The sequence below is a fragment of the Gymnoscopelus microlampas genome (assembly GCF_963454915.1).
Source record: "Gymnoscopelus microlampas genome assembly, chromosome: 2".
Taxonomy (NCBI): Eukaryota; Metazoa; Chordata; class Actinopteri; order Myctophiformes; family Myctophidae; genus Gymnoscopelus; species Gymnoscopelus microlampas.
In genome coordinates, this window is record NC_139939.1 from 40,108,472 (window position 1) to 40,123,960 (window position 15,489).

At 42.2% G+C, this 15,489-nt stretch overlaps 1 protein-coding gene across 1 annotated transcript in view; it reads left to right on the forward strand.

Annotated features, from left to right (window-relative positions):
• The first annotated feature begins 10,228 nt into the window (after nt 1-10,228).
• The window catches only part of frem3 (Fras1 related extracellular matrix 3), a 38,899-nt gene continuing 33,638 nt past the window's right edge, over nt 10,229-15,489 (forward strand). The window contains exon 1 of the mRNA XM_084072911.1: nt 10,229-15,449. Coding sequence (XP_083929037.1) covers nt 10,424-15,449 — 5,026 coding nt within the window. The 5' untranslated portion in view covers nt 10,229-10,423. The remainder of the gene's footprint in view (nt 15,450-15,489) is intronic.

The following is a 15,489-nucleotide window of genomic DNA, read 5'->3' on the forward strand; positions in this document are numbered from 1 at the left end:
AAAAGTTTTTTTTTTTTTTTTGCTTTATAAATAAGTTACAGGAGTTCTTACTGTATATGGTGTGTGTGATATGAAATTTGAGCTTACCCTAATCACAATAATCCCCGCATATATCGGTATCGGTTGATATCGGTATCGGTAATTAAGAGTTGGACAATATCGGTATATCGGTTATCGGTAAAAAAGCCAATATCGGACAACCCTACAATTTTTGTACAGTGATTTTATTTCTCTTATTGTTCTGCTTATAAGACCACTTGACTTTCTTACTTCTCCTGGACATTTCTAGCAACTCTTTGTAATTCCTTTTTAATTGTATAGTATGTTTCTGTGCAAATAATAAACTCAACTCAACATGACTCTTAATTGTACATTTTTTCTTTACACAACGTGTACAAAGCCTATGGGAGGTTCTCATCATAACTACATGCTAATACCATTTAGCACTTAATGCACATTAAGCAATGTAACAAAACAATTTACTACACCATTAAAACATACATTACGTGCTGAGGAGGAAGTAATTAAATATGCTCACAGTTGTTTGTGTGCCTCTAGTACGTCCATCATGTACTGTAATACTGTACATTGATTAATAACCTACAACAATGTATTGTCTGTAACAGCAGACATTATACATAGTATAACCGGTTTAATAGAGAGAGAATGAGGCCAGAGACATGACATTTCTTCAGTGGTTCCTTTGGCCTGGGTGATATGAGTGAGAGTGAAGAATCCATTTTATGGGTAATCCTATAGGAAGCCGGTGGCGCTTGCCATGACCCCATAGGTCATGATGAAAGTGACACCAACAAGAATGACAGGAATGAAAGACGGTGGGAGTAGTGGGACAGCAGCAAAGACAAGTGGGCAGAGGATATCCACATCACTTCCTTTACAAGATATGTTATCTACTAGCACCTGTGCCTTAACTGAGAGACACTTGAAAATATCCTTACTTAAATTACATCACGCAGACAAAGCTCTCAGACCGATGCACAGATAAAGTTCAATGAAGTGCAATTGAGTGAACAATATGGTTGATACCCTATGATTAGAAGTATACTTTCTTATATAGTCTATAGATATATTGCCATAATTAGTTATTTATATTCTTAAATTAAACAATGCAGAATAGAACAAAGCAAACAGAGCCTGATTTGCAAACATACATTATAGGCATAAAGTGAGCCACAATATTTATGACAGCCTTTACAGTAGTTTCCTACTGTATAGGCCTCGGTTTCTCCTCATGACTCGAAATTATTACTCAAGTAATTAGAATTAGAACACTAATTCTCTTCTGCTAACTAACTGGGCCAACCACTCCCTTGCACCCCTCATTTTGCCATAAGTGCAAACATGAGCTCCAGGTGCAATCACATTTGCTTCAAAGCGACAGTGTTAAAAGACAGGAATTCCCTGACACTGTGCCACATACATTCCTGGGTCAATTGCCACTCTGCTGAGGAAGGGCAGTATGCTATTCCTCAATTTTAAAAGTACATTTGAACAGTGAAAAGCTCATTATATTGGTGATAATGTATGTAATAAGATAGGCCTGGTGTAAGTTATGTTTCCTTTATCAAGACAGTTTGTGTGTGTGTGTGTGTGTGTGTGTGTGTGTGTGTGTGTGTGTGTGTGTGTGTGTGCGTGTGCGTGTGTGTGTGTGTATATATATACACACACACACACACACACACACACACACACACACACACACACACACACACACACAGAAGTTAGAAGGTTTTTTTAATGATCGATTGAATACATTGTAATATAATATACAACATTTTGCAAAAAGTACAGAGGTACAGTTATATAATAATGCTAAAAGGATAACACAAAAAACCCTGAGGGCTTGTTTCCATTGTGGTCCTATGCATTCAATTCATCAAGACATAAAAAGACATACAATACTATACAATAAATCATCAATACTAGGAGCAGTAAAAATATGTTTACAGAAAAACTGTGGGGGGGGGGGTCATCTCTTTTGGCATGCTAAAGACTTGTCTAGGTCCAGTTGTAAATTGCAGACAGGTGCTCTTTTTGGTCAGTTTTATGTATAAAATATGTTTGAGCTTATCATCAAAGGATTTTATTTCAATTTAAATAGGACTTTAAATACCATCTGGTGTTGCCTGGATTTTGGGTTTGACCCAGGTGCTATATCTGGGCCTGTTTCCATATGCTTCCATTCTCCCTTCCATGACAAGTGCTAACCACACAACCCGTATCCATGCACCAGCAGGGGGTTCCTTAATCCGCCATGAAGGGTGGATAAAACTCTGCACTGGACCAGAGCGGTTCTAGAATGTGAGCCTGGAGCCCCTCAGACCCCCTCTGCATCCGACCACAGTCATGGGATGACCTGCGCCAAAATCCAAAAGCAACCAAGTGTGGCAGAACCCTAGCCCACTCTTCCGCCTCACACCCTCTGAACTGGATCCAAATGTCCCGGGTCTCAGTATCCTCCTATTTATACGCTGTGTATATTTACAACAGGCTGCATGATTGGGATGCTACTGCATAGAGTGCGAGCAAAAGGAGAATGTGTGGGGGTGGGTGTGCATTGGAGAGACCTTTTTGGGGGAACGATTCTGAAGGGGATAAGGAGTTTGTCAGAGGTGACCAGTGTGAGAGTAGCGGTGTTTCAAGGACAAGTGTTTTACGTCTTTTTCTTTTTCTACAGAGCTATACTGAACGTGTTCAGGAATAATTTCTGCTGCTGGTACCTTTTCTGATAAAAATATGTTTGAATTTGACTGTGGGATTCAAACTCCATGTCAGTAGAATTTTTCTCTCGTAGAAAAACGGGCACAAGGCTGCCGCTTCTCAACTTAATTTCCCTCTCATTCTGTCTCTTCATTATATCCATACTACCTAACCACACAGAGCTTGCTTTCCTAACAATTTGGGGTTTCCTGGACTGTATTATATTTATATACTTACATCAATGTTCAAGGCTGTTTATTGTCACACACATACAATACAGCTGGTAGCAAGGAGCATTGCAGGCAGTGACAGTTTTGTACTTAAAGTGACAGTTTTGTACTTGAAGCTTCCTCATCAGTGTGTATAAAAATAAAAATAGGACAAAATAAGAATAGGAATAAAAATAGCAATGCAAAAAGCCAAATATCAATGAAATAAAAAAGTGGAAAACTGTAGCATCTGCAAAGACAAAAATATGAAAACTGTCATCCTGAACAGTCTGTATTATTGTTATTACTGTATTATTATTATTATTATTATTATTATTATTGTACTATACTATAAAACATAAATATATAGTGCAGTCACATACTGTAACTGGCAGCTTTGATTAATATGAACAGTGCAGTATCATAGTGGAAAATAACATGCATGGTACAAAGTAACATCCACACTATTGCAAATATTTCCTGCTGCTGACATGTCATCTGTCCTGACAGGTACTGTATGCAAAGCTGAATGTCTGGGGTGCGTGCACACACACACACACACGCACGCACGCACGCACGCACGCACGCACGCACACACACACACACACACACACACACACACACACACACACACACACACACACACACACACACACTTGCATTCACATATTCTTGTGTTTCTCTTTGACAGTGATACACAGTCAGTTACAAATGTCCTGCACAGCTGGACTCAGCCATTCATCAACACCCTGAATAAAGCAGCCAGGTTGTGAGATGTTCAAGAACGATAAGTCTTGCAGATATGTTAGGAATGCAAATATGTTACTTTTATAAAATTGGTAAAGTTGGTAAAATTTCAACTACTGTGTTCAGGCACAGAGTTTGTTAAGACCTTTCTGTCCAGTGTAATGACCTTTTACTGTATAAACCTATATACTGTATATTCACCTATGTAAATGTATTGTAGTGTAAGTAAGCAACAAAGTGGCCAAAGGCTAAGAGGTTATAGCTATGTTACAGTATATTTACTTACAACAATACCATACATTTATATCGTAATTTAAAAGAGCGACACAAATTGTTTTTCATTTAGATCACAGTCACAAGCTGCATGTTTACAATTAGGATACACAGTGCATACCATAGCCTTACTTTACAAGGCCATGGTGTCCTCCTATGATCCATGAGATAAATGTTCATGCTCTTGGCCAAGGTCTGTGTGCAGAACATGTTCTATCCTGGACAGCCACTTCTGGCACAGGTGTGAGAGACTTTGAGCCTTTGAGAGGAAGTTGCTGTGCTGATCAATTCCTCAGTGTCAACACTCACAGTATTGTTTTGAGTATTGTTTTACTTTTTTTACTTTCAGCAAAGGAATAAGGACAAATAAATATAACAGGCAAGTCTAACAATAACATTGATACACATTTAAAAAAGTCAAAAGTTTCACTTTTCATTGGATATTTGTGCAGTTATGTACAGGTCATTCTGTAATACAAAAAACACTATTTGTGTACAATTACAATGTAGGCATTTAGCAGACGCTTTTGTCCAGAGTGACTTACACGTGTTTATTATAAATAATCAAACAAATAGAGGAAGAACCATGTAGGGCCTCAACGAGACAACCAGGTAATCATCGAACCTAGCATCTGTCAAAATCTAATCGTATGTTTAATCTAATTAAACATAGTCTAAATCACATCCTTACCGTTTGTAGTCGGGGAAAAAAACGAAAACAAAATTATAAAATAATTAAAATAATTAAAATAAATGAATGAACAAGTGACCATATGTCATGGTCTGCATAATATCCAAATCGCTAGCCTCTATCAAAATTCATATTCATATTTATTTGTTTCTTACTTATATGCTCTGGTAGGGTGTTCTAATTATTCGATTTACTTATTATTCAAATTTACTGACAGCTGATGTTTCTACCTATCTATCTTTCTTGTTTTTGTTTTCACTTCTCCAACGAGGCAGTGTGACCCACATATCCATCGGTAAATTATCTGCCGACATTCTGTGACAGCAGGAAGACAGTTAGGAAATTTCCAGTTTTGCCCTGGGTGGCAGTTTGAGGGATAGATTACTGGAACCGCTCAGCCTTTGTTTCCCATTCCATTATGAGGTCATTATGGTGTCTCTGTGAGCTGTTCTGCATGAAGCAGAGAAGGTGAGGCTGGTCAGCAGGACCTGACCACTATTCAACTTCTCTCTCTGTCATTGTCTCTTTACCGCCGACCCTAATTAACACAAGACCTAGACAGAAGGTGAAACCTCTTAATTAGTGTGCATACAGACAGGTTAATGAGGGTGTCTAAAAGAATGGTTTACAACCATAAATAAAGTCTGTATCTGGAACTGATGACGGGTATGTGCCCTTGAGCGAGACCTCAGGCTTTCTAAAGCCAGATATACAGTATACTTCAAAGGATCATGGACGTGTCACGATGTGAGCTTGTAGATCTGCTATTTCCTGTGTGCGACACCGTCATACGACATACATAAATTAAACATAAGTGAATAGTGAACACATTTTTTTAGTGTTCGTTTAACAATATGGTATGCTTTTTTTAAGCTCATGGGTCATCATATTTTGCAATGATAAACAATAGCTGTTTACTCCAAAGCAGCGTAGTGAATGAAACTGTGTGCGTTACCATTTATAAAAGGTTTGTTGTGTTTGTTTCTATAATTGCATCCTCCAGTACGTGTTCATTCCAGGCTGGCAGGGTGAGGAGGGCAAGACTTATTTAAAAAGACTGATGTAGAATGTTTGAAGGCATGTGGCATCCTGGATATTCAGTCCACACACTAAAGGGGATGTCCATTCCAGAGAGGTTCTATGTGCCGTACAGTGCCTCATCCTCTCATTCACATCCTCCTATTTTCATTAGCATTATCGAAGTTCCAACCTCCTTCAGTCAGCCATTTATTGTGCAGTGACACACTTTTCAATACCCCGCTGCAATATGAAAGATTGTCTCATGGTGTAGTCTCTCTGTAGTGCAGGAAATTAGATCATAGACACATTTTGTTTGAGGGTAGAAATGAAGGGTCAATGAAATTTAAATCGATTTCAGGTTTACATTTAGATTTTTGCCATTGATGTCCTTCTCCAGATAGTCAGCTTTCACTGAATACCACTATGATTACTATACATGTTTGAAAAATAAAAATCAGAAAATCCCATAAAACGGTACAGCAACAGCGAGGACAATATGTGAGTGTGTGTGCAATGCCTACTGCACAGCACCAATGTCTGATGCCCATCTCAAATGATGCTCCATAAAAGGCCACCAAGTATTTTTATCTTAACATGACCTTGCGCACCACACTGAGTGCACATTCTCACATTCACCACATCCAAAATATGACAGCTCAGTTTCTCTCCATGTTGTGCTTTGTCACCATGACTGCAACAGGGACATCCCTCATGTTTCCTCAATACATTTCACCAACTACACTTTAAACTGATCTCTCTGAACGTTAAAGGCTATAATTTGAACATCAGCCTAATGTTAAAGTTATAATCCGTACGTTTTATGTCCTCTCCCAGACAGAGAGAGGTAGGCAAATTGCAAATGCAACATTCAGGATTCGAACCTGTATCCCGCTTGGGAAACCAAACTTCTACTGCTCAATATCCCATATTGGACAGGGAGATACATGCCCAGAACAGGGCGATATTGCACTTATGAGCTTCAGCAGGCGCCGTGACCCCCAAAAATAATCATGTTTGAACTGGGGACCCCGCACCCTGATAAGCATTTGGAATTGTAGGAGTTGAGGCATTACATTTAGTTTGACATTTAGTTCCATACAGCCTATAGATATTGTGAAAATAGCAGATCTACATGTGAGCTTGCAGATCGGCTATTTTCAAAATGTTTGCCTCTTTCTTATATTATTTGACAATTTGGCCAATGTTAGACCCGTTTTTATAGCATAGTTTGCTGATTACTAATTATTTTTAATTAGGAATTAAAAAGGTCTTAAAAGTCCTTATAGGTAGGGTAAGTGATTTGCAATTATTCAAATAATTGCAAAATGGGTCTATGTTCTGATAGTACTAGTTACTATAGAGTGTCCTGTCCATCCATATAAGGAGTCTCCCATGTCTCTCCAGCTCTTTATTAAACAGAAAATGCATTTTCAGTGCTCTCTCCTGATTGGCTTAAATGTTGTCACCTACCTGAAAATGTACTATATTCTGTTTACTAAAGAGCTGGAGAGACCCCTGTGACCGAACAAACGATCTGTAGCAATAATTACCATCAAAATATAGTACTTTAACAAAAATAAATGAATACCCAAAAAATATCACTTATCCTACCTTTAAATTGTCACTTCACTGTCATCTGGGGACCCCCCCAAATCATGTGGGGACCCCCCTGGGAGTCCCTACCCACAGGTTGAGAACCACTGCATGACCACTAGATGTCCTACCCTAGGGTCCTACATTTCTCAAGGGAAGAGTAATGAGAACACCTCCGACCACTGCAGATGTTCTAGTTTCTGTATATTTAACATCTCCTCATCTAACTCTATCATATTTATTCATTTAGGCCCAGATTATTACCCAGCTAAAGGTTGCTTGATTCTGATTGGTCAATATTCTAGCCTTGAATCAAGGCTAATCAATCGAATCACTGAATTCATCGGTCTGTTGTTTTTGAACAGCACAATGACCGAGTGTGTGCTCAACAGGCCGCCGTCTAATCAAAGACTCGGAGCACCTGGCTCATATCAATCTGATTCTGCGCTGCTAGATTTTTTTTGCCGTATCCCGTATTGCAGCCATGTAAACAAACACAACGTAATTTACAGCTAAACAGTAGGCTATTCTCAATAATGTTGATTCTATTCAATCAACACTTCCCATTACTTTCTGAGAAACCGCATTGGATGCAGCTGGCATGAATTAACGGACTGGCTTCTTTCCGTAAGCAATTAAATCCTTAAATCGTTTTGTTGTTTTCTTTTGGGTGAATTTATTAATGTATTTATCAAGTAGCCGTGTATTAAGCCGGACAATCAATGGGGAGCAAGTCATTACTGAGAAATAAACCCCCGTCCTCTTGTCTAATCCTCCACATTGATTATCCCTTCCTTTAAGGGTTTTCTCTTTGTTGAGTCTTTCCTGCACCAAATTTGTTTCTCATCTCTCCTCTTTAACTTTTATCATTTCGTCACTGTGTTTGCTTCCGCGCCCCCCCGCCCGTTTTTTTCTATGTGAAAATAAACGTAATAGGCTACAGCATGCTAAAGAATGTAGCCTTAAAAAAAAAGGATTCCTTTGTATTGTTATTACATTTTGAATAAGCTATTTCACAGTTTCAATGCCTGCCCTGGTGTGTCTTTTTCCTCTCTGTGTGTGTCCAACTGTCCATACACCTGTGTCTGTCCTGCCAAGCTGAGGACATGTGCATTGTGCACCAGACTGTTCTGCTGACACAACCTCCACTGCCATCCTGAGCAGACCTTAACGCTTTGGAACACCCTGTCAGGGAGGTCACATGGATGCCACTCTTTGTATTGTTTCATTTTTCTGTGCTGGTGATTGGCCTTAGTTGGGTTTAAAAGAAAGAGTCTCATCCTGGCTATTGCTCATCTCAATTAGATGCTTTAGTTTTAAAGCATCATCTGGACAAACAAATAAATGTGCACTGCTGTAGGAGGTTACTACTGCAGATATGGCATAGTTGTTATCGACTTGTTGATGATATTATGACCGAATTAGAATACAGGAATTAATTCAGAGGTTATATGTATGTTTTATCGTCACATTGTTATCCATAGGAGTTTAGTGCGTTGCTCCAGGACACTTGAACACTTCAAGACACTTCAAAGAGTGACACAGATTTTCTGTGGCGATCAAACCTGTGATGTTTTGGTTGTCCCTCGCTCCACTTTTTTTGTGTGGTATAAATAGAATGTAGTAGGAAGCTATATTCTACCATGTGTCCGATTAACCTCATTCGCTATTCTGGGGGCAAACACGCAGCGCCGAAAATATCAGATCTACAAGCTCACAAAGCGTCACATTGTGACCCATTGTGACCCATTGTGAGCTTGTATAATCTCGGTGAAGATATTTGTTGTAGAGAGGAAAAAAGAGAGGTCCTAGTATAGAGCCCTGGTCAATGAAGTATATAGAGTTTAAGTGATTAAGACCTGTGCACACAGGGTTATGATTTTGGAGAGTGAAGGGATGTCCAACATGACCTTGGTCAGGGGAACTCTGATGGGAATATGATAAAAGAGATGGCGTGGATCATTAACATGGTTCAGAGCCCTCTTTAAAGACCCCTCTGTTCATGTGAAGCACAGTGTGAAATTACCAGGCAGATCAGCAATGATATGAACACAGAGCTGACTTCAAAGTGATGACTAAACTGCTATAGGCAGGTTGCCTTAGGAACTCTGTCTGCATCTATGCCTTTAGTCATATTGATGTCCACTGTTGCTTTAATTGTGAGGCTCTATCACTTTAACTAAGAAACACACACACACACACACACACACACACACACACACACACACACACACACACACAGACACAGACACAGACACAGACACAGACACACACACACACACACTTGGTAGAAATAAGAGTTGCATACTTGTTTATGCATTTACCCAATAGAGGGCACCAATGTCAGTGCTTCATTGACTGTTTACCATACTGTTACCTCATTATTAGTATGGAAATTACTGGTATGTTGACATGCAACAAGAAATAAAATGCTGCCATTGCAAGTGCACATAAATCCAGAAAAAAATCAAAGTGGTTGTGATCAACTTCATTTTTCAAAATTCAATTGAAATATTTATAAATAATTCATCCTTTCTGACATGACACCCATTTATACTGTATATGAACAACTTAGTTACAAGTAAATCAATTAGAGAAATTACATCGAGAAATGATAGAGCACAGATAAAGCAATTAAATAATCCTAATGAACAACTAAACATAGTCAAAGATATAAGAAGCCTTACTTAAATTGGATAGTTTAAATTAAATTAAAAGCTTCCCAAGTCATAGATGTGACTATTGTAAGAGAGAAAAAAGGGTGCATTTGGGGGGTAGGGGTGTGTATGTGTGTGTGGGAGGGGGGTGCACTTTTACAGCCCATCCAATGGACTTTCTTAAATTAGCCATGGGGGCAGGAGGCTCCCTCCCTGGCCTGACAGAAGGAGGAGTCTGGGGTCTAGTCACAGTCTTCTGTGTCAGTATTACCTGCACAGCCCTATAACATTCACTGCATTTGTGTGGCACGGTGGATGTGTGAGGGAGCCTGTGAGGAGAGAGACAGACAGAGACAGCAAGAGAGAGAGAGAGAGAGAGAGACACACACACACACAGACAGACAGAGAGAGGGAGAGAAGAGAGAGAGAGACTATTTTATTTATTTTGGGGAGAGGAGTCTGTCTATTTCTGCTGACTCCTAAAACAAATTGCAAGACACCTAGCAGCGGACATGGCTGGTTGTCTGCAAAGCTCAGGGACCTGTAAAACACGGGAACTTTTCAGATGTCTCCTTGTTACTTTTGCTCTGGGCTTCTTTGCTTCAGTGGATGCAGAGCCCTTTGACCCGGCTTTCCTTTATCGCCATAGAACTGGACCTGATGAAGACAACATTGTCATCGCCAACAATGGAATTAGGGTTCCCTTTGGTAGGTCTGTGTATTTGGACCCTGTCAATGACCTGGTGACCGAGGTGCAGCCTGGTGACCGGTGTCACATCACCGTCCTGGACAATGACCCGCTGGCCCAGAAACCTGGAATGCTGAGCCCGAAAAAGTTCCCCTGTGCATTCGGAGCTGATGAGGTGAAATACACTCACTTTGGCTCCCGGAGTCCCAGTAAGGATCGGATAAAGCTCCAACTGCGCTATGACTCCCATACGGACACGGTCGTCATCCCCTTCATGCTGGAGGTGGAGGTGGTATTCCAGCAGCTCGAGATCCTCACCAGGAATATGCCACTCACTGTGGAGAAACTTAACAGCGACAGCAACCCCATTGACAAAAAAGGTCTGGAGTTTTCCTACGAGGACGGTGTGACCCAGTGCAAGATGACCACTCTGGTTGGCGCCGGAGGACTCCCCAGGTATGGCACACTTTTGAATAACCCCCCGAATGGCCAGATGATTGATTGTGATGAGTTTGTTAAGCAGGGCATTCGCTATAAGCACACTGCAACGACCAAGTCACCAAATAGAGACTATATTCCAATGATGGTAGAGCTGCAGGACAATGAGGGCAATACCATAATGCAAGAGCATTTCCAGATGATGGTTAGAATAAGAGAGGGCACGGAGAACACTGCCCCTAAGCCCAGCTTCGTAGCTATGATGATGATGGAGATTGATCAATTTGTGATGACAGCAATAACGAGTGATATGCTGGCCGCTGAGGATGTTGAAACCGATACAGACGATTTAATCTTCAACATTACTTCACCTCTGGGCTATCAGCAGGGCTACATCATCAGCACAGATGATCAGAACCTGCCCATCACCTCCTTCTATCAGAGAGACATAAAAGACCTTAAAATAGCTTACAAGCCCCCCTCAGAGGACTCCGAGGTAGAGAGGATTTTCCAGCTCGAGTTTGAAATCGTAGACACTGATGGAGCTGTGTCCGATACCTTTGCTTTTATGATAGTGGTTAAGCCTATGAATACCTTGGCCCCTGTGGCTACCAAAAATACAGGACAGCTATTGTTTGAAGGGCAGTCCAGAGCTCTGTCCAGCTCCCAGAATTTAGAGATCAGTGATGAGGATAACCTAGAGGACGTACAAATTACTGTTGTAGATGGCTTAAAACACGGAGAGCTAACCGTGCTTGGCAGCCGTAGGAAATTCTTCACACCTGCTGATTTGGATGCTGGTATTGTAGTGTACCAGCATGATGGCAGTGACACCTACAGTGACAATATTATTTTCAGAATGACTGATGGCAAGAACGAGGTGGAGTTTTTGTTCCCCATCACTATTGCCCCCACCGATGACGAGCCCCCCATTATCAATGCCAACACTGGCCTGGTGCTGTTTAAAAATGAGGTCATGCAGCTCTCCCCATTTATTCTGAGTGCCACCGATATTGATTCAGAAGACTCTACCATTAAATTTATTCTAGAAGCCCCCTACTCAACTGTGGGAGAGCTGCTTCTCAGGCAAGTTGAGCCTCCCTCTGACCCCTCTCTCTGGAAGTTCAGTGAGACAGATGAGATGTTTGAGCAGGTGGTGACAGAGTGGTTTCAGCAAGATATTCTGGATGGAAAGCTCTTTTACCGTCACATTGGACCCCACAGCACCACCACTGTAAATGACCAGTTTGTATTCCGGGTCCAAGATGATAATGATCCCCCAAACCAGTCAGGCGAACATGTTTTCGCCATCAAAATCCACCCTGTCGATGACCTCCCCCCAGAGCTCTATCCGAGCACCACCCTTCACATGACAGTGCAAGAGTATGAGCTAACACACTTCAAAAAGAAGTTGTTGCGTTATACCGATCTGGATTCAGATGACAGAGACCTGAAGTACACAGTCATAAAACCCCCCACAGACACAGATGAGAACAACCCAGCCCCTCTGGGTGACATTGTTCTGACTGACAGCCCTGACATTGCCATTTCCGAGTTCACACAGGCCCAGGTCAATCACCACAAAGTGGCTTACAAGCCCCCTGACCAGGAACTGGGCATCACTCCAAAAGTTCTTCAGTTCACATTCCTTGTGGAAGACACTGCTGGTAACTCAGTAGATGGGCTATTCACCATTTTTTTACAGCCAGTTGACAACAAACCCCCCATAATTACCAACACTGGGTTCAGTGTTCTGGAGAGAAGCTCTTTTGTCATCACTAAGAAAGAGCTGCATGCCACTGATCAGGATACTGATGATCAAAATATTGACTTCACTGTGACCCAGATTCCCCTCTATGGGCAAATGCAGTATTTAGGTATTGCCATGTCAAATGGTGAGACATTTGTGCTGGAAGACATAGAAAATGGCCATCTGACTTACATTCATAGTGGAGAGGAATCCCTCAGTGATACCATCAAGGTTGATGTCAGTGATGGCTTCCATGAGGTGCCCATCATCATTAAGATTGCCATTGAACCCGTTGATGATGAGGCCCCCACTCTTATGCTCCCGGCTGGCCTGCTAGGGTCCGCCATCGACGTGTTGGAGAACGGAGCAACAGAAATTACGACCAACGTCATTCAGGGCCGTGACGAAGACACAGATGACCTCATGCTCACTTTCATCGTTGAGGAGCCTCCCAGGCTCGGGGAGATCCTGGTAAACGGGGCCCCTGCTGAGAGATTCACTCAGCAGGACCTTATCAATGGGGTGGTGGTGTATGCCCACACATCAGGTGAAATTGGACCAGTTAAGGAATATGACTCATTCAACCTCACCCTGTCTGATATGTCGGACCAATGGGTTGTCGGGGGAAACAAGGTTCAAGGTGTGAGGGTTCACGTTACCATCCTCCCCCTTGACAGTATCCCACCTATTGTCAGTGTTGGAGAGCAGTTTGTGGTGATTGAAGGAGAGAAGAATGTCATTACTCTGGAGCACATCCAGGCTGAGGATATCGACACAGACAACGAGGATATTTTGTGCACCATCATCGTCCAGCCAACATCTGGCTACGTGGAGAATATCGCCCCATCCCCAGGCTCTGAGAAGTCCAGGGCAGGCACAGCCATCACTGCCTTTAGCATCAAAGACATTGGCCTTGGTCATATCTACTATGTCCAGAGCATCCACAAAGGTGTGGAACCTGTTGAAGATCGCTTCACCTTCCGCTGTTCAGATGGTATCAACTTCTCTGAGCGCCACTTCTTCCCCATTGTTATCATTCCAGCTAATGACGAAAAACCTGAGATTTTCATCCGTGAGTTTGTAGTAATGGAAGGCATGAGTCTGGTCATTGACACGCCCATCCTGAATGCAGCTGATGCTGATATCCCCGGGGATGAGCTGGACTTTGAGATCATCAAGTACCCTGAGCATGGCACAATAGTTCAGCAGCTCAGCACTGGCACACTCCCAGTTGATACATTCAATCTGGAACAAATCAAGGAGTCATCTAACATTGTGTATGAACATGATGACTCAGAGACCAAGGAGGACAGCTTTGAAATCAGGCTTTCAGATGGAAAGCACACAGTTGAAAAGAAGGTTATCATCATGGTTATTCCTGTTGATGATGAGACACCAAGAATGACAATAAACGATGGTCTTGAAGTTGAGATTGGCGAGACCAAAATAATCAGTAACAAGGTTTTGAAGGCCACAGACCTTGACTCTGAAGACAAAGAGTCGACATACATTGTACGCTATGGCCCAAGCCAAGGCTACCTTCAGCGCATCTCCAAGTTTGGGAATGTTTTGGGCAATATCACCCTTGGGATGAACTTCACACAGGATGAAATTGACAAACAGCTCATTCAGTATGTGCACACGGGTCAAGAGGGAATCCGTGACTTGCTGAAGTTTGATGTCACAGATGGCATCAACCCTCTCATTGACCGCTACTTCTACATCAACATTGGAAGCATTGACATGGTCTTCCCAGATGTCATCAACAAAGGCGTGACTCTCAAAGAAGGAGGGAAAGTAACTCTTACTACTGACCTGCTCAGCACCACTGACATCAACAGTCCTGATGAATACCTCACCTTCAGCATCACGCGAGCACCCAGCAGGGGTCATCTGGAGTGCACTGACTTCCCAGGTGTTCCTATCTCCACCTTCAATCAAATGCAGCTCGCTGGCAACAAGATCTACTATATCCATACCTCTGACGATGAGATGAAGATGGACAGCTTTGAGTTTGAAGTTACTGATGGTTACAATCCTGTCTTCCGTACATTCAGAGTGTCCATCACTGATGTAGACAATAAAAAACCTGTCTTGACCATCAGCAACCTAGCTGTGGGAGAGGGAGAAGCCAAACTAATCACCCCATTTGAATTGACAGTAGAGGATCGTGATACACCTGACAACCTGCTACGCTTCATAGTCACCCAAGTGCCAGTCCACGGGCAGCTGCTTTTCAACAACACTCAACCGATCACCACATTCACCAAGCAGGACCTGAATGAGAACCTCATCACGTATAAGCATGATGGCACAGAGACCAATGACGATAGCTTCTCCTTCACAGTCACAGATGGCACGCACACTGACTTCTACGTCTTCCCTGACACCATCTACGAAACACGCAAGCCCCAGATGATGACCATTCACATTAACACGGTGGACAATGGGGTCCCACAGATTGTGGTGAACAAGGCTGCCGCCACACTAAGGGTGCTCCATACCGGACACGTGGGATTCCTGATCACCAGCAAGGCCCTGAAGTCTGAAGACAGAGACAGCCACCGCAAAGTCTTGAAGTACAACGTGGCTGAGGCTCCCCTGCATGGCTTCATCATGAACACCGCCAAGGGCAATGATAGCATCAAGGCCTTCACACAAGGTGAGCTAACATTGCACTTCTTGTTCTCAGTACGGAGAAA